Below are 19,115 nucleotides of genomic sequence, written 5' to 3' on the forward strand. Positions count from 1 at the left end.
AGTCCCTTCTAAAAATGGTAAAGCAGCAGCCCCCTTGCCCAAACTGTGCTGCTTCCCCTTGAGGAAATGACATGACTTCATTTTTAGTTACCACTAATTCCTTTTCTCCTTATTCTTCCCAAGTTTCTCTTGGTCTGTTCTCTTACCTCCGTTCCCTGCATGTATTATTAAGTTGCCTATAAGAGAATAGGAATCCATCGTTTGCTTTTCCCCATTCTCCTCCTCAATCACCAGTCTTTACGTGTGCACCAGTGAGCTCGGGACAAAGAGCAAGTTGAAAATCACAAGAGAATCTGTGTAAACTTCCCTTAGTACAGTGAGAAGCAGCAACCCCAAGGCCTGTAGCTCATTAAAATGAGTTTGAAATTTCTTCTCCGCTTTTTTTCTTTTGGGGGAGAGACTAATAATCTGAATAATTAAAATTATCTCTTCATTATCTATATTACTGGAGACTATGATTCAGTAGGGCCTGAAGTAGAATAAGATTCTGTTTTCTTATGAGTTTATGTTTATCCTCATGCAACTGATTTGAGCTCTGGCATTTGGAAACTACCAGTATAGATGTTCTCTAATAGCAACAGATTCAGGAAGAATTCATTTTTGGCATTGTTTTACATTACATAGTTTCTTTTATACAGATGGCTGACCTTTCTATATTTTAATTTTGGCCATTATTATAAGGTTGGTCTCTTTTCTTTGAATACATACCAGCTAACAGAAAAGGAAGATGATTCAAAAGTGCTTTAGAAACAAGAGACATCAGCCTTAAGTTTAAAAACAAAAGATAAGGGCTTTCCTATTGGTCCGATAGTTAAGAATACACCTTGAAATGCAAGGGACACCAGTTTGATCCCTGGTCTGGGAAGATCCCACATGCCATGGGTCAGCGGAGCTCGTGCACCACAACCACCGAAGCCCGAGTACCCTAGAACCCGTGCTCCACGAGCGAAGCCACCATAATGAGAAGCCCTCACAAAGCAACTGGAGAATAGACCCCACTTACCACAACTAGAGAAAGCCCAAGCACAGCAACAACGACCCAGCACAGCCAAAAATAAATAAATATTTTTTTTAAAAAAAGATGGTCTCGAGGACTTCCCTGGTGGTCCAGTGGTTAAGACTTCACCTTCCTATGGAAGGGGTGCAGGTTTGATCCCTGGTCTGGAAGCTAAGTTCCACATGCCTCGAGACCAAAGAAACATTTTTTAAAAAAGCTAAATTGTAATAAGTTCAATAAGAACCTTAAAAAATTAAAAAAAGATGGTCTTAAATCACCAATTTGTAAAGGGATTTGAAAATATTTTTCTCTTTAAAAACAAACAGAACAAACAAAGCAGGAAGCAGGGCCATTGTTGAGGATGACTAATAACTGATTACAAATAAAAAGAATATACTAGGGGTTCCCTGGTGGCCTAATGGTTAGGAGTCCAGGCTTTCACTGCCATGGCCCAGGTTTAGGAAATGGCAACACATTCCAGTGTTCTTGCCTGGAGAATCCCAGAGACAGAGGAGCCTGGTGGGCTGCCATCTATGGGGTCGAGCGGAGTTGGACACAACTGACGCGACTTAGCAGCAGCAGCAGCAGCAGCACGGAACTGAGATCCCTCAAGCCTCGTGGTACAGCAAAAAAAAAAAAATGCTAATTCATATATTTCCATGATAGCTCGTATCTCATTAATGGTAAATTCTCTTCTCCTTTTCTGAAACTTACAGCATGCAGTTGTTTGTCTATTTTGCTTGGCCAAATCAGTAATTCTCCAATTTTTCATTCCACAGTCTCCCTGAAAGTTCCCCTGACACTTCTGATTATAATTTCCCTGCCCACCATATTTACTGTTAAGAAACAAAAAATGATCCTAGTTTCATTTTTGTCTGTCTGTCTCAGAAATAATCAGAGTTTCCAACTGAACTGTAGTTTGTCTAAGTATGGAACTGAGAAGACTGAAAGGAAACAGGAGGCAGAATGAGGAACTACTGCAGAAGAGAAGCTAAGGGACATAGCGAGGAGACTTGCTGTGGTGACAGAGGCTGGTAGATCCTTTAACCAGATCTTTGCCAGATCTTACATCAGGTTTAATTTGGAAAGGATTGACATTCCCTTCAAGTAACTCCTCTTCCTTCTGGGCAACAGGTCTCGCCAGCCCAACCCACTCCTAGCACTGGAGGCCGACGTCGGCGCACAGTTGATGAAGACCCAGATGAGCGGCGACAGCGCTTTCTGGAGCGCAACCGGGCTGCAGCCTCCCGCTGCCGTCAAAAGCGGAAGCTGTGGGTGTCCTCCCTAGAGAAGAAGGCTGAGGAACTCACTTCTCAGAACATTCAGCTGAGTGTGAGTGGGTCCTGGGTGCTTATTAGGATTGTTGAATCTGGAAAGTGATGTTGAATCATGAGAAAGTGGGACAATATAGTAGAAGATGATAATTCTTTAAATTAAGATGGATTCAGAACATATGCCAGGAAGAATACAGAAAGAGTGTCTTACCAGTCAGACTTGGAATCTCTTCCCTGGAAAGGACACTCACCATCTAATCCCAAGTCTGCTACAGAATGAGTCATCCGTAGACCCTTTTGGATGAAGGAAAATAAATGAAGTGCCCCAGGGTGCTCTCTTAAATCATCAGTAAAATCTGACTGGTAGTGGAACACCTAGAGGGAAAGTATTTGTCCAGATAATGCAGCTTAATAAAAGAAAGAAAGAAAAAAGGCCTCTCTGACCTTCTGAGATGGCCTAACTCTGCCTATGAAGTGTGTTTTTTCCCCGAATGAGCTTTCTTTCATTTAAAAAAAGAAGAGAAAAAACCACACAAGTACAAATAGAACAGTTATAATCCAGATATTTTCTTGAATATTTTTCCCTTCTTCTGATTTTTAAAAAATATTCAGTTCAAAGGTAATATATTTATATAACATATATGTAGTGTACACATACATACACACACAGAAGTATAGATTAAAAATAAAATCTCTCTACAGTATGTCTTTCCCAGTCTCATTCTGTTCCTTGTACATAAGTTTGTACCTACCATATCTATATATATTTCTGATATTTTTTTCATTTTTCAGCTTTTGTAGGGGAGCCATGGAGGGACTATATATCTGTTTTAACACAAAGCAGTTATCTTCTGGAGATCTAGTCATGTATACAGAGAACCTACCTCATTTTTTTCAATAGCTGTACAGTGTAGCATTCCATAGTTTGGTTATAAGATCCAGATATTTATAATGTTTTTAATTTTTTGCCAGAACAGCAGTGCTGCAGTGTACATTGTATGCACTTGAGTAAATAGCTCTGTTAAATAGATTCCTAGAAGTAGGCTTATGTATTATTAATTTTTGTGCAATCATATTTACCCTACAAAGGAGTATTTTTCTGTGTAAAATTCCAACTATCATTGCAAGCAGCTTCTGTCAATGAATTTGTGGCCGTGTTGGCCCTGGGCTGTCTGAAGCCTTGTTGGATCTTTTCTCGATGTGAAGGAGAAAATCCAGGCAGCCTTCTGTCCTCACTCTGAGGATAGTTACTGGGGCTTCAAGAGTAGAGCATGAATTTTCTTCATATTCTTTTCTTACCTTCCTCCTCAGAATGAAGTCACATTACTACGCAATGAGGTGGCTCAGTTGAAACAGCTACTGTTAGCTCATAAAGACTGCCCAGTCACAGCACTACAGAAAAAGACTCAAGGCTATTTAGGTGAGTGGCTCACAACCTAAACAATGTCAGTCAGTCAGTAAACTGCATGTAATGAGTGTCCCAACGGTTTATAATTTTATAACCCCATCCTGGATGTTTGGGGGGGCCCAGACAAATGAGTGAGCAGCCTTTGTGGGACAACCAGTCTTGCCAAAAAAAATTTTTGAGAACAGTGTAGTTATCCTAATTATCTATCCTTTTGGAGATAAAGGGTAGCAATATATATTGGGTACCTGTTTTATATGAGGCACTGAACCATCTTCCCAGTTCTCTCATGAAATAGATATTACTTCCGTTTATGCTCACTCATATTAGTCTCTTACCTGAAGTTACACCGCTGGTGCAGTGGCAGACCCAGGATTCACATCCAGCTCTTCCTTATTCCAAAGCTAACATCTTAGTCTAAAGAGGATATACCAGCAGATGATACCTTGGGGTTTGTCAAGCATTGAGATTTGGCGGTATGTTTTATCTTTCTAATGACAGGATAAGGTTGGTTTCTTTTTGTAATCTGTGAACGCATAATAAAGGACTAGGAAGAGCTGGTCACAGTCATGCTTGGGATAAGCACAATCCTGAAATTAAAATGACTGTGAATAATTTGCTTATGGACAGTAAAAACTAATCATTTCCCTTTACAAATTAAATTCATAGAAATGTTGGCTATCAAATTTTGATATATTGAATTATTTTTCCACTAACTCTCTTTATCATTTCAAAGATAAGTTCCCATAGAAAGAGAGTGACCACATCACCAATTTTAAACATCTCTATTTAAATTTAATTTAAATAAAAACTCATTGGAAAAGACCCTGATGCTGGAAAAGATTGAGGGCAAGAGGAGAAGGGAGCGACAGAGGATGAGGTGGTTGGGTGGCATCACCAACTCAATGAACACAAGTTTGAGCAAACTCTGGGAGATAGTGAAGGACAGGGAAGCCTGGTGTGCTGCAGTTCATGGGATCACAAAGTCAGACACGACTTAGCGAATGAACAACAATTTTAATTTTAATGTGTACGTCAGAGTACATTCATTCATCCAGCAGATATTGATTGAACCTGTTCTAGGAGCTGTTTTACATGCTGAGGGCGTAATGGAACCAAATAGATTAAAGTCCCTGCCTGTAAGGGGCTTATATTTTAGTGGGTGAGACAGACAATAAACGAGATAAATAGGTACAATATATTATGTCAGATAAGAGTAAGTGCTTAGAAGAAAAAAATAAAACAGGGAAGATGAATATGAAATGTTAGCAGCAGGGTTGAAATTTTAGACGAGGTGTTTTTGACTTGGAATTGAGCTCTCTAGCCACACGTTAATATGGGAGAAGAGTACTGCAAGCAAGGACAGCAGCAAATGCAAAGACCCCAAGTGGGAGCATGATCCACACATTCTGGAATCATCAGGGAGGCCGGTGTGGCCGGATTGGAGAGAGGGGACTGGAGAGTATTTGGAGATAAGGCAGGAGGGGTCACGGGAGCCTTTTTCTGGAGGGCCTCATCGATCATAGAGGGGGTTTCAGGTTTCGCTCTACTTTGGGGACCCACTAGAGGGTTTTACAATAGCAATATGACTGGTCTGACTTAGTTTGAACAGGGTCACTCTGTTAGAGAATGAGGAATGAATGGGCAGAAGCAGGCAGTCTGCTTAAGAGGCTTATCACAGTCATGAGCAAGAGGAAGGAGCCTTGTACCAGTTGGTGGTAGTGAAAGTGGTGAGAAGGGAGTTAATTCAGGATATATTTTGAAGTTAGAGTAACAAGGTTTGATGGTGGCTAGATGGGACAGTATATGTGAGGAAAAAGAAGAATCAAAAATTGCATCCCCCCCAAAAAATTGCACCAAATTGTTTGGCCTGAGCACCTACAGAAACAGAGTTGCATTGATTGAAATGGGGCAAGTGTAGGAACAAGTGCACTGGATGGTGTATTAGGAGCTCAGATTTGGAAGCCTCTTAGGCTTGCAGGTGGTGCTGTCAAGCAGGTGTTTGCATGGGTCTGCAATTCCAAGGAAAAGCTGAAGGCAGTCAGCAGAAGATGGTTAGTTTTTAAAGCCGTGAAACTGGGTGAGATGCTATTGTCAAGACAGAGTGCACAGGTAGAAAAGAGAAGTTCCGAGACTGAGCCCTGGGTACTCCAACATTTAGGGGTCAGGGAGATGAGAAGGGACCCATAAAAGACACTGAGAATGAGCAGCCAAACAGGTAGGAGGAAAACCAGCTGAGTTAGCTGGGTGTGGTGTTCTGTAAGCCAAGATAAGAAAGTATTTCAGGAAGTTTAGTGATTAGCTATTTCAAATCCTTTTGATGGGCTAAGGAAGACAGTTCAGTTCAGTTCAGTCACTCAGTCACGTCTGACTCTTTGTGACCCCATGAATCGCAACACGCCAGGCCTCCCTGTTCATCACCATCTCCCGGAGTTCACTCAGACTCACGTCCATCAAGTCCATGATGCCATCCAGCCATCTCATCCTCGGTCGTCCCCTTCTCCTCCTGTCCCCAATCCCTCCCAGCATCAGTCTTTTCCAATGAGTCAACTCTTCTCATGAGGTGGCCAAAGTACTGGAATTTCAGCTTTAGCATCATTCCTTCCAAAGAAATCCCAGGGTTGATCTCCTTCAGAATGGACTGGTTGGATCTCCTTGCAATCCAAGGGACTCTGAAGAGTCTTCTCCAACACCACAGTTCAAAAGCATTAATTCTTCGGCGCTCAGCCTTCTTCACAGTCCAACTCTCACATCCATACATGACCACAGGAAAACCATAGCCTTGACTAGACGGACCTTAGTCGGCAAAGTAATGTCTGTGCTTTTGAATATACTATCTAGGTTGGTCATAACTTTTCTTCCAAGGAGTAAGTGTCTTTTAATTTCATGGCTGCAGTCACCATCTGCAGTGATTTTGGAGCCCCCAAAAATGAAGTCTGACACTGTTTCCACTGTTTCCCCATCTATTTACCACGAAGTGATGGGACCGGATGCCATGATCTTCGTTTTCTGAATGTTGAGCTTTAAGCCAACTTTTTCACTCTCCTCTTTCACTTTCATCAAGAGGCTTTTTAGCTCCTCTTCATTTTCTGCCATAAGGGTGGTGTCATCTGCATATCTGAGGTTATTGATATTTCTCCCAGCAATCTTGATTCCAGCTTGTGTTTCTTCCAGCCCAGCATTTCTCATGATAAGCAGGGTCACAATATACAGCCTTGATATACTCCTTTTCCTATTTGGAACCAGCCTGTTCTTCCATGTCCAGTTCTAACTGTTGCTTCCTGACCTGCATACAGATTTCTCAGGAGGCAGGATAGGTGGTCTGGGATTCCCATCTCTTTCAGAGTTTTCCACAGTTTATTGTGATCCACACAGTCAAAGGCTTTGGCATAGTCAGTAAAGCAGAGATAGATGTTTCTCTGGAACTCTCTTGCTTTTTCCATGATCCAGCAGATGTTGGCAATTTGATCTCCGGTTCCTCTGCCTTTTCTAAAACCAGCTTGAACATCAGGAAGTTCACGGTTCACATATTGCTGAAGCCTGGCTTGGAGAATTTTGAACATTACTTTACTAGCATGTGAGATGAGTGCAACTGTGCGGTAGTTTGAGCATTCTTTTGCAGTGCCTTTCTTTGGGATTGGAATGAAACCTGACCTTTTCCAATCCTGTGGCCACTGCTGAGTTTTCTAAATTTGCTGACATATTGATTCAGCACTTTCACAGCATCATCTTTCAAAATTTGAAATAGCTCCACTGGAATTCCATCACCTCCACTAGCTTTGTTCGTAGTGATGCTTTCTAAGGCCCACTTGACTTCACTTTCCAAGATGTCTGGCTCTAGGTGAGTGATCACACCATCATGATTATCTGGGTCGTGAAGATCTTTTTTGTACAGTTCTTCCGTGTATTCTTGCCACCTCTTCTTAATATCTTCTGCTTCTGTTAGGTCCCTACCTTTTCTGTCCTTTATCGAGCCCATCTTTGCATGAAATGTTCCCTTGGTATCTCTAATTTTCTTGAAGAGATCTCTAGTCTTTCCCATTCTGTTCTTTTCCTCTATTTCTTTGCATTGATTGCTGCAGAAGGCTTTCTTATCCCTTCTTGCTATTCTTTGGAACTCTGCATCCAGATGCTTCTATCTTTCCTTTTCTCCTTTGCTTTTCGCCTCTCTTCTTTTTCACAGCTATTTGTAAGGCCTCCCCAGACAGCCATTTTGCTTTTTTGCATTTCTTTTCCATGGGGATGGTCTTGATCCCTGTCTCCTGTACAATGTCACGAACCTCATTCCATAGTTCATCAGATCTAGGCCCTTAAATCTATTTCTCACTTCCACTGTATAATCATAAGGGATTTGATTTAGGTCATACCTGAATGGTCTAGCAGTTTTCCCTATTTTCTTCAATTTGAGTCTGAATTTGGCAATAAGGAGTTCATGATCTGAGCCACAGTCAGCTCCTGGTCTTGTTTTTGTTGACTGTATAGAGCTTCTCCATCTTTGGCTGCAAAGAATATAATCAATCTGATTTCGGTGTTGACCATCTGGTGATGTCCATGTGTAGAGTCTTCTCTTGTGTTGTTGGAAGAGGGTGTTTGCTATGACCAGTGCATTTTCTTGGCAAAACTCTATTAGTCTTTGCCCTGCTTCATTCCACATTCCAAAGCCAAATTTGCCTGTTACTCCAGGTGTTTCTTGACTTCCTACTTTTGCATTCCAGTCCCCTATAATGAAAAGGACATCTTTTTTGGATGTTAGTTCTAAAAGGTCTTGTAGGTCTTCATAAAACCGTTCAACTTCAGCTTCTTCAGCGTTACTGGTTGGGGGATAGGAAGACAAGGACTGAGCGTTTATCAGGATGAAGTCTGTATACAGTAGGTTTTCTATTCAGTCCCTACAAGAACTCTGACAGGAAGTTAGTCTTTGAAATCACTTGTTAAAGCAAAGATATATTTAGTTCCTACTGGGTGGTGTGGACATTGCAGTGAGTGCCTTACACAAGACCAGCGAGACAGTGTCCTGTCTTTGAGAGACTCATAGGTCCCCTAGACTGGGAACTTCCTGAGGACAGGAAGCCTGTTTATTCTTTGTATACCCCAGTGCCTGGCACACAGCCAATACTTGGTAAATCTTTGCTGAATAAATAAAGTATACTCTGAAAGCACAAACGATGAAATAGTTAAATTTCCTGAGCATAACAAAAAGAAGGCTTCACAGAGGAGGTAATATTTAATTTGTGAAAGAAGACCCAGGGATTTATCAGGAGATCAAAAATACAGCCAACTGTTGGAATTTGCTCTTACTCTACACATCTGTGTTTAAAGAGCCAGAGAGGCTGTCCGGTGTTTAATGAAACTCCCTGACTGTTGAGCAGCATGTGGATACCTTTGTATGCACTTCACACACTTGTGTTCAGTAGTAAAATGTTGTTGTCACTTTACGTGGCGTGGTATAACTCGGAGTAACTGTGTTAAATCATTAATGCCTAGCTAGTTGACAGTCAGGAGGGTCTGACAGACCTCATGTACTTGGTTGTTAACAACCTTGGCCAAGGACTGGTCATTCATGACATGATTTGAGTGTAGCTTAGTATTTATTAGGTTTATCTGTAGTGCAACTTTATGCCAAAGGAATGAATATTAAAAATAATAGAATAATTGCAGTGTTGTGAGCATTAATGAGAGGATAGCTTAAAAAGAGAGATTTATTTCAAATCACCTTTAAAGACATGAATAAGAGGAAGAGTGTTCCAGCGGGTTAATGAACTATGCAGAGACCGAGAAGCCAGGTAGTGTAATTAACATGTTGGGGATTTGCTTTATTGGGATGAATAGGTTAATTTTGGCCTAGCTTACTTCCCTTCTCACAACTAGTGGTTTCTTAGCCCATTTGTGCCTTAGAAGCCAAGATTCTGGGAGGTTTCTTCCACTAAAAATAAGAGCTTTGTTTTCTCTGGGGCCCGTTAGAATTATGGGGAAAGGCAGTTCGGCCTTCTTCCACATTCTGTTTCCTAACCGCTTGCTCTGTTTTGGGCCCTGCTTCCTGACAGAAAGCCCCAAGGAAAGCTCAGAGCCAACGGGTTCACCAGCCCCTGTGATTCAACACAGCTCAGCAACAGCCCCGAGCAACGGCCTCAGCGTTCGCTCTGCAGCCGAAGCTGTGGCCACCTCAGTCCTCACTCAGATGGCCAGCCAAAGGACAGAACTGGGCATGCCCATACAGTCGCATGTGATCATGACCCCACAGTCTCAGTCTGCGGGCAGATGATGCCTCCCCTGGTGGAGGGGTCCCCAGCCAGAGCTCGCCCGCCCGAGAGCCAAGAGAGACGTCATCTTATCCTCTCCCGCCTGCCTTGGACACGGTGATATGGGGGAGGGAACTGCGTGTTGTGAGTAATGGTCAGACGTGGGGCTTTTCTCACACAGTCATCTACGTTGACACCTGTACTAGGAGCCTCCCAGCCCCAGAGCCACATAGATCATTCCCCAAGCGGGAAGTTTTTGATGTACCCACAGCCAAAGGCCTTCATGGATGGTCTGAACAATCACCCTGCCCGTGCACGTGTACCTGTTTCTTAACACTAACGCTTGCACTTCTGGGATTCAGTTTCTCAGTTGCCTCTCTTCCCACCCAGCCGTGGATGATACCTTCTTGATCCTTAGCAGCATGCCACTTCCTGCTCGGTAGAGGGAGGCTAGAGTTGACAGCATATCACTGCTGACCCGTCCCTAGCCACCCCGTGGACTCAGGACTTCGTCTCCCAGTAGCTGCTTATTGGTCCCATTTTCCCCTTCATAAATTCTAGTTAAAACATTGACTTACAGAGAATGTAAGGTTACCTCTGATGTATGAAATAGCAGTATTTCCCAGCTCTTCCATAAACTTTAGCCCTTCTCTCTACCAGCCACCAAAAACAAAAAGAAATGAAATCTTAAAAGTTCTAGTACTTTCTCATTTATTTCAGAGCTATTTGGGTACCTCATTTTCTCTCTTGAGTTTTCCCAGTCTAGTGGTGAGGTCTTTTCCACCTCCCACTAAGCCTTAGCAACTTCATCTTATGGCCTTATTAGATATGGCTCAGTAGTGAAAAGAGAAAACGCCCAGGATCTGACTGGCTGATTCCCTTCCCCTCCCTGCTCTATCCTTCAGGACAGGCAGGAACAATGTAGTTTTAAAGCTTGTTCCATCAGGTTACTGGATTGATTATGTTTTACAACAGTATATCAGCCAAAGCATACATACTCCTTTTGGTCATCTTTACACTCCTGTGTCTCTCTCTCTTTGTCCCCCTGCCTGCATCCCTGCCGCTGTCTCTCTTCTGTAATTAGTTCTGATGCAGCCCTCTGGAGGCTGTCCTGTGGGAGACTTCTGTGCTCCCTCACTCCCCTCACCCCCATCTCTCAGCCTCACATGCCCGTCCTCTTTTATGAGCAAGGGTCTTCTATGCACGAACAAGCCTCGTTGATCTACCTTCTCTCGTGCGCACGACGCCAAGCCTGGCCTCTAGGCCTCCTGGTTCTGTAGTGTTTCTTACGCTCTTTTCTGCTCTCTGCCCCCTGGATGTGATGCTTCTCTGTAGTCTAAGCCCCAGGACTCCGAGGCATCCTAGCCAAGGTCCGGAGTGGGTTTTCTCGAGTATGAGGTAGGTTGGAAGGAGGCGCAGGAAGGGGAGATGGAATACTGATGTCCACCAAAGAGCCCTGTTTGTTGAAAGGTCCAACCTGTTGGGAAATTAGTGACTATTGCTCTCAGCCATTCTTACTTTGAAAAGTTGGGTTGCAGGGGGAACATTTTTATCCCTCTTGCCCCTCTTTCTTCCCCATTAAGACTTCTCGTCTTCCTTTGGCTCTGAACTATGCAATTTTCTACCAAGGCCATAGGAAGCAGTCCAAAGCCAGAGGCCTGTGGATAGATAGGTCAGCTTTAATAGCCCTTCAGTATGAATCCCTTCCAGTTGTCCCAGAGCCACTTTCTGCCATCTGCCCATGCCAGTAATGTCCCTTTCTCTCTGTCTCTCTCTTTCCTACCTCCATCTTATACATGCATACAGAGTAACTGCCAGCTTCCTTTCTTATCTTCCAAAATTGGCTGTCAGAGAGGAATGAGGAAATGGTCTAAACTACAAGATCCCTGTCTCCTCAGACTGATAAACTGGTGAGCCAGCCAGATGACATGTTTACTTCATTTGTTTTTAATTTCCCCTCCTGTGTTCAGAGCTGGTGCTGAAGAAGCCACACCTGGTGAAGAGAAAGGAGAGAAAAACATGGTTTTCTCATCCTCCCCCACCCAGGACCCAACAGGAACAGCCCCTGAGGTGACTCAGACTAGCAAACGGCACGACAGATGGTCAGGATGCAGGTTACCACCTCCGGGGACTCTGCTTGCCTTTAAAACTTCCCAGCCATACTTATGCTCAGGACATTTCCTGTAGATGGTTGCTCTCTGGGATTTTCTCCTGCCTTAGCTGTGTTTCATTTTTTGTTATCTTGATTGCCGGCTAGTAGCCTTGCCCTAAAGCTTGACTGCGTTTATGGCTCCTAAGGAGCCTTCATAAGACCCTTGGCTATTCTTCTTCCCCCTTTAGTCAAGTGTCCTTCAAGTTAAGAATCAGGTTGGCACTGCACCTGTGTGCTGCCTCACCACTTGACCTTGAGGGAAGTTGGAGTCCCTGCTGGTCTTCCCTGGGTAGGATGTCTAATTTACGGAGAGGGTCTTAATTTCTTAGTCCCCATGCCTAAGTAAGTCCTTATTTTATTTTCGTCAGTGGGAAGTTAGTCCTGGGGACCTGAGAGGCATTGGCAGAACCTTAGTAGAGCAGCAGCGAGATGGGAAAGGGACACGACAGGACCTCCCCCACCCATACAGCTCTTGCTGGTCCTCGGTCTCACTGAGAAGGCAGAGCAATTTCTTGAGCTGAAGCCTCTCCTGTAGTCAAGGAGAATGACACTTACCTTGTTACTGCAGCCAGCTGTGTGGACACTCACCCCGCTGCTTGCCTTCCAGACCCATCTGAAGCAGAGCAAACATCATGAAGCGTGTCACTTATTCCTTCTTAAGGACCATGGCCTTTCTGTGGGCCTGAGGGAGGACACATTCTGAAACGGGCTGGGAATGGGCTTCCCTGGTGGCTCAGATGGTAAAGACTCTGCCTGCAATGCAGGAGACCCAGGTTCCATCCCTGGGCCAAGAAGATCCCCTGGAGAAGGGAATGACCACCCATTCCAGTATTCTTGCCTGGAAACTTCCATGGACAGAGGAGCCTGGCAGGTTGCAGTCCGTGGGATTGTAAACGATTGGACACAACTGAGCGACTAACACTTTCACTTTTAGGGGAAGACATTTTCTGAAAGGGGAATATTGATGCCTTGGGACTTTTCTAAGTGAACACAGGAGTCAGTCCTCCCACTCAGTCCAAGGACACAGCTGCTAGAGATGCAAGGCCATAGAGGAAGGGGCCAGAACCAGGTCTTCTGGTTCACAGACTTTATGCCACGTTGTCTTAAAGCTTGTTTAGAGTTGAAAAGCCTGAGAAAGCCTCCCACTCTATTAGGAAGGACTGCTTCATCTTTCCCTGTTGGTTGTACATCCCAAATCTGGCTTCCTTTGGCCTCTGGCCCTCTCCTTGGCCCTAAGCCCTAGACTCTACACTCTTGGTGGCAGTAAGGAGGAGATGGCCTAACTGAACCACGTTTTGCTGCCTTCCCTGCGCCTGTTCTCTTGTTCCAATTCCTTTCCTGATTTACTGCCCTCCAGCACCACTCATCCCGGTAGACAGGGTGCTTAACCATAACAACGCCCCAACTACAGCCTGAACCACCAAGCAGACACCAAAGTGTTCCTCCCCTGTTTGCTCACACTGAGAGGCTCCTTGAAAGGTGCTAGCCCTGAGACAGCTCTTCCCCACAAAGATCCCATTTCTTTCCTAACTTCCTTCTCATCCCCAAGTCATTATTTTTCAGTAATATTATACATTGTATACACAGGAAGGAAATGTACTCTTTTTTTTTTGTTAATGTCATAACCAGTCTGTTTAGAATCCAGTCCTTCTAGCTGTATATCACATATGCCTTTGTTGATACGCTCTTTCTGCTTTCTTTAGACTTTTGTTTGACAGGGGTGGAGGAAAGAGCAGGACAGGTGAGGATCCTAAGGCAAGTTAAAGGATCCTGCCCTGCAACCCTACTTAAGCCTCCCGCAACCCTAATCATTCCCGTCATTGTAGAGAACCGATTTCTCTGCTTCTGCATGCACACTTGCAGGCGCACACAGGCCCAAATGCCACACTCCAGGGCGTGACCCGGCAGGAATGAGCAGCGATGGTTGCTGGCCAGCATTCCCTCCCTCCAGACCAGCTCGTTCGTTTCTGTTTGGGGTAAAGTTCTTCCCCAGAATGAGAAGGGGCTGGAGAGTGTAGGGCAGCTTAAGGCAGCTTATGTCCTTGGCAGATGCAGGTTTGTATCACAGCTGCTAGAGTTTCTCTTTTTAATGGGGGCTGGTAGCCTAGAGCTGTCTCATCAGCATTAACTTCTGGTGAGTGACGTTTTAGCTGTAGGAAGTGGCTATGAGCACTAGTTTCACTGACTTTCCCTTAGGGCAGTGGTTCTCAGAATGTGGTCTGGGACCAGCAGGACCGTCATCTGAGAACTTGTTAGACATGCACGCTCGGGCCCCATTCCAGACATACTGAATCAGAAATTCTGGGGATGGGTTCTAACAAGCACTCAGAGCCGTTCTCAGACACACTGAAGTTTGAGAACCATTGCCTTAGGGGCAAGCTGGGAAGTCCCTGTAGGGTGTCCCATCCTCTGCCTTAGCACTAACATTTTTCCATTTTGTCCAGTCCCTCCCTCCACTGCTATTAAAACAATAACAACATCACTCATCTCAAAATCTAGATTTGTCTTCCTCTACTTACCCCCTGAAACCTGTCCTGCGTGGATCCGGACAGGAGTTGGCCCATACTCCCTTGCAGACGGATTACTTCATGTTCTTTGTTACAGGAAGGACCAGCTGTCCTGTTCTCCCCCCCCCCCCCCCCCCCCAACACACCTTTCAGGCCGGTAGATGAGCCTCCAGCCCCAGCAGTGGAAGCTAGTCTCCTGACATAGTACCTGTTGAAAAGAAAGCAGTGTGTGTCTGTGGTCCTGTCTCTGTTCATCTGTATATCTTTGACATGTAGCAGCACCTCTCCATGTCATTAAGGAACTTGACTCTGGGTCTGGGTTTGCCCGGGCCCCAGTGGTGGACTTTGACAGGCAGGAGGATGAAGTGCTACAGGCTGTTTTGTTACAAAACTGTCTTCCTTTCTCCCCCCACCCACTTCAGCATGATCCTGTGAGCAGGTTCTCACAGTCTCTGGGACGGGGCTGAGGCAGAGGCTTCGCTCTATTCTCCCTTCCCGTCCCTCCTCCTCTCCCCTCGCCACATAGCAGTTACCCCAGCCATGCCTTCTCCCTCTCCCAACCTTGCCCTGACATATATTGTGCCTTATTTATGCTGCAAATATAACATTAAACTATGAAGAGAACCACTGTTCTGTCTGATGCTTCAGTCTCCAAGTCCCATTCTTTTTGGGAACTCACTGGGCTCTCGTGCCTGTGATCTTCACTCTCCCAATTCTTAGGACAGAAAGAGGTGGCATTCTTATTCCTCCTTTTTATGCAGGGGAAGACACAGCCTAGAGGAGGTAGGTGGTTTGTAGGAATTACATAACACACCAGAAGGCTCAGGCTGTGTGCACTGCCCTGGGGACAAGGGCCCTCGGCATCATGAGAGCCCGCGTAGAAAGAACTCGGAGATCAGACGATGTTGGAAGGCAGGTGAAGTGGCCTCGTAGCCTTTCAGCATTTTGTCCCCACTTCCCCACAATTAGAAAATAATAAGCCCTACCCTCAAGAAGCTAGGAGTGCACGGAGACTTAGAGAAGCATTCTGTGATTCTGTGAGTATACAGGTGTGGGAAGAAGAGAATCTAGAAATGAGAGGTGGAGTTTCTTTAGAAGCAGATAAGATAGTTCACAAGAAAAACAGGTAGTGCTCAGGAACTGTGAGGAGGTGTGGGGCAGTCACTACCAATGTCTTGTATCTATGTAATCCTTGATACCACAAATGAGGAGGGTGAGCAGGCTGAAGAAGCTGACTGGGAGATAGCCAGCTGCCTCCAGGGGAGTTTCCAGGAGCAGAGGTGATTTACATGCCATTTGTGGCTGATGTTTGGTACAACTGACATAAACAGGGAGCTCCAGACTCAGAGACCAGGAAAGGCAGTGTGGTCTTCACTGTGGTCAAGAGCACAGGAGAATCCAGAGAATGGCAAAGGAAGTTGCTGGAGGCCAAATACCGAAGCCACGATTGAGAGGCTTTGGAGGCAGAGATGAAACAGCAGGACAGTTTCCCAAGTTAAAAGAATTAACCCATTCTAACTTCTCGCCAAAGGAGAGACCCATCACCTCCATCCTGGACACAGGAAGCCCCTAGAACTGCTCTCTGAATCAGCCTCAGTTCAGATCCATCTGTCAGTGGTGATCAGAGAAATAACAGGATAAAGGTGTTTGGTGAGCCCCTCTGCTTGGTGGGGTGCTAGGTGCTTTGCGTTCATCACGTCACTTGCCGTTCACAGGCGCTCTGGATAACAGTTGCCTCCTGTTACGGATGACGACGTGTAGGTTGAGACCCTTGGCCAAGGCACACGGTGAAGTGTTAAGAGCTGCATTAAAACCTTTCGACCTGGAGGCTGCTCTGCAGCGCCCCAACCGCCTCAGACCCTGCTCCTCTGAACTTTGTCAGACAAGGACCTCAGTATGGTGCACAATCCCTTTCCCACGGAAAACCATCTACCCGTGGACCTGACGCTTCAAGTGGTGAAACTGTAGGATACGATGACGATGAATGTCAGGCTCTGTGCTTGGTACCATCCAGGAGACAGACCTCACAGAAAGGTGCACCCTAACAGTGCATGGATAGAAACGAGTGTTAGGCCATCCAGACCAAAACCTGCTCTCAACTACCGTTCCAAAGTGTGAGTTGGTTCCTGGATGCCTCACTTTAAAGAACGTGAATGCTTCCCAACTCTACAGAGTAGAAGAATCCCAGTCTGTCTTCGAACATGGGAAAGGCTTGTAATGTGAGTGATGACAGGTCCACTCAGAGTGGGGCAAACCAGAACCCCTGGTGGAGGCCACAAGATGAAAGCTAACTCCTTGCAAGGATGATTCTGTCTGGACTTCTCAGGAGATGGTAAATTCCCCGGGACCCGGATGTGCAAAGACAGTCACAGCTAGTGTTTTAAGGACCCCTCCTCTATGCCAGGGTTACCAAAAGCGTCTCAAATAATGTTCCCCTTTGAAAGTGCTTCTTTTTAACACTGCCATGTTTTAAGTGAAGAAACTTCACTTACAGAGAGCTAAGCATCTTGCCCAAAGCTGATTCATAGGCCCTTTATGTCATGACACCTCTCTGGCATCAGCTAAAGAACCGCACTGGTGGGGGTACTGAGGAAGGACTAGGATCAGAAGGGTGACTTTGAAGGGAATACTTCCTGAGAGGCAGTGACTGATTTTTCCTAAGGGGGATTCTAGGTACCTGCCCCCAATCGGCCAGAGGCAGAGCCAGGAAGAGGCTGGACTGCCTAGAGGGAGGTGGACAAAAACAACAATCTAAGCCCAGGATCCTGCCCCTGCCTTTCTGGGACTCTGATGTCAGGGCCTTAGGACCTCGCCTGCATTGAACTCTACTCCAGAGAGGAAATGGCCAGGCCGACCGTGCCCAGCCGTGGCCGCAGGGGGGCAGCAGTGCCTCGGTGCTCTCGCAAAGTGGGGCTGGCCCAGAGAAGTGCTGGTGAAGCCGGAGTCTGTCTCCACTTTCTGGGGGCTCTGAAACTTCTTTGTCTCCCGTACCTCACTTTTCTCTCCACAGGCACATCTCAGAGTAGTGATTCCATTTTTAACCCTCCAAGAGGCATGTCCACGTGGGTGTAAATGGGCCAGGAGGCCCTGCCTGCAGCCTCCCCAGTCCCTGGACAGGATCACCCTGGCTCTTTCCTCCTTCCTTTTCAGGACATGACGCCTAGCCTGACAGGGCTTTCTCTGTGTTTTATTTTACAAGCTAGCTAAGAGAGAAGGTGATCCATTGGCGCTCTCCAACCTGTAGAGGGATTGGGAGTTCTTGAAGGCCCCCCAGGGCTCTGACAAAACATCTGCAATTAATGATGCTTCTTGAGCTCTGGAGACAGGATTTATGCATCTAATAAAGTCTATAACTCCAAGCTTAGGGGCTGGGGCCGGAGGCTGAGAGCAGGAAGTCCCACGGGGGCCGGGGAGGGGAGTCCCAGGCGGCTCTTAATGGAGCTGTGCATTTCCATTGCCTTCTCTAGATTCCCCCTCAGGCGGCTGTGGGAGGTGAGGAACAGGGGGACAGCAGGTATAAGAGGCAGGTGTGGCCACAGCAAGGCAGACGGCAGCATGGACGCCAGGCAGGCAGCAGTGCTGCTGCTGGTGCTGCTGTTAGTAACAGACAGGAGCCACGCTGAAGGACCGGGGAGCCGGGATGGAGGAGACCAGATCTTCACGGTAAGTGAGCATGCCTGTCCCCGTCTCACCATTTTCCCGGACCTCGGTTTGAGACTTCTAGAGAAGGGAATGGCAACCCACTCTAGTATTCTTACCTGGAGAATCCCATGGACAGAGGAGCCTGGCAGGCTACAGTCCATGGGGTGACAGAGTTGGACACGACTGAGTGACTGAAAACAACAGCTTGAGACTTACACTCCAGGTTCAAATACTCTGGCTGCCTGGGTCACTGGGTCCTCACATCTGAGGAAATGACTCCTGAGCCTCCTACAACTTGCCCTGGAGGTCACTCCCTTCCCCTTGTGATCTAAATCCCCAAGGCCCTCACCCATCTTCCTTCCCGGATGGCTCCATACCACAGGAGGAAGACAGTGGTGCCCACCCACCACAGGATGCTCAGACCCCCAGGTCACTCCTGCGCTCCCTGCTCCAGGCCATGCAGAGACCTGGCCGGAGTCCAGCCTTCCTGTTTCAGCCCCAGAGGTGAGTCTAGGAGGGACAGAGGCAAGGCCAGGGCTGAAGGGAGAGGAGTGGGAGGAGAGGAGGAAAGTGGGGATCTGGAAGGACCCATAGCTGAGGGTGGATCTCTCCTAAGGTTTGGCAGAAACACCCGGGGCTCCTGGAGCAACAAAAGACTGAGTCCCCGAGCTGGAGAGGGGCTGAGTTCCCCCTTCTGGAGCCTGGCTGCCCCTCAGCGCTTCGGGAAGAAGTGACGTGTCATCTGAGGTTTGCATTCAAGGCCCACACCCCAAACTGCCATGTGTCCCCTGCGAATAAAGCTGTCTGGCTTCTGAATCCGTGTGCACGTGTCTGCATCATGAGACACAGGAGGGAGTCCCAAGACAAGAACCACAGCCTCCCCCACCACCACTAAACCC

At 46.2% G+C, this 19,115-nt stretch overlaps 2 protein-coding genes across 7 annotated transcripts in view; both read left to right on the forward strand.

Annotated features, from left to right (window-relative positions):
• Nucleotides 1–15,202, forward strand: part of LOC101123619 (cyclic AMP-dependent transcription factor ATF-7) — a 96,540-nt gene extending 81,338 nt beyond the window's left edge. For all 5 annotated transcript variants that reach the window (XM_060412535.1, XM_012174150.5, XM_012174149.5 and 2 more), the window contains 3 exons: nt 2,132–2,329; nt 3,583–3,691; nt 9,721–15,202. In XM_060412535.1, coding sequence (XP_060268518.1) covers nt 2,132–2,329; nt 3,583–3,691; nt 9,721–9,938 — 525 coding nt within the window. In that variant the 3' untranslated portion in view covers nt 9,939–15,202. The remainder of the gene's footprint in view (nt 1–2,131; nt 2,330–3,582; nt 3,692–9,720) is intronic.
• NPFF (neuropeptide FF-amide peptide precursor) lies at nt 10,081–19,032 on the forward strand. Of its 2 annotated transcripts, XM_042246665.2 has the most exons (4): nt 10,081–16,906; nt 18,042–18,237; nt 18,599–18,720; nt 18,833–19,032. In XM_042246665.2, the coding sequence occupies exons 2-4, from the start codon at nt 18,130–18,132 to the stop codon at nt 18,948–18,950; spliced, it is 348 nt and encodes a 115-aa protein (XP_042102599.1). In that variant the 5' UTR covers nt 10,081–16,906; nt 18,042–18,129; the 3' UTR covers nt 18,951–19,032. The 2 variants fall into 2 exon arrangements, with proteins under 2 accessions (XP_042102599.1, XP_004006339.2); XM_004006290.6 differs by having other exon boundaries at nt 10,081–18,237.
• Nucleotides 19,033–19,115: the final 83 nt, after the last annotated feature.

Source organism: Ovis aries, chromosome 3 (genome assembly GCF_016772045.2).
Source record: "Ovis aries strain OAR_USU_Benz2616 breed Rambouillet chromosome 3, ARS-UI_Ramb_v3.0, whole genome shotgun sequence".
Classification (NCBI taxonomy): domain Eukaryota; kingdom Metazoa; phylum Chordata; class Mammalia; order Artiodactyla; family Bovidae; genus Ovis; species Ovis aries.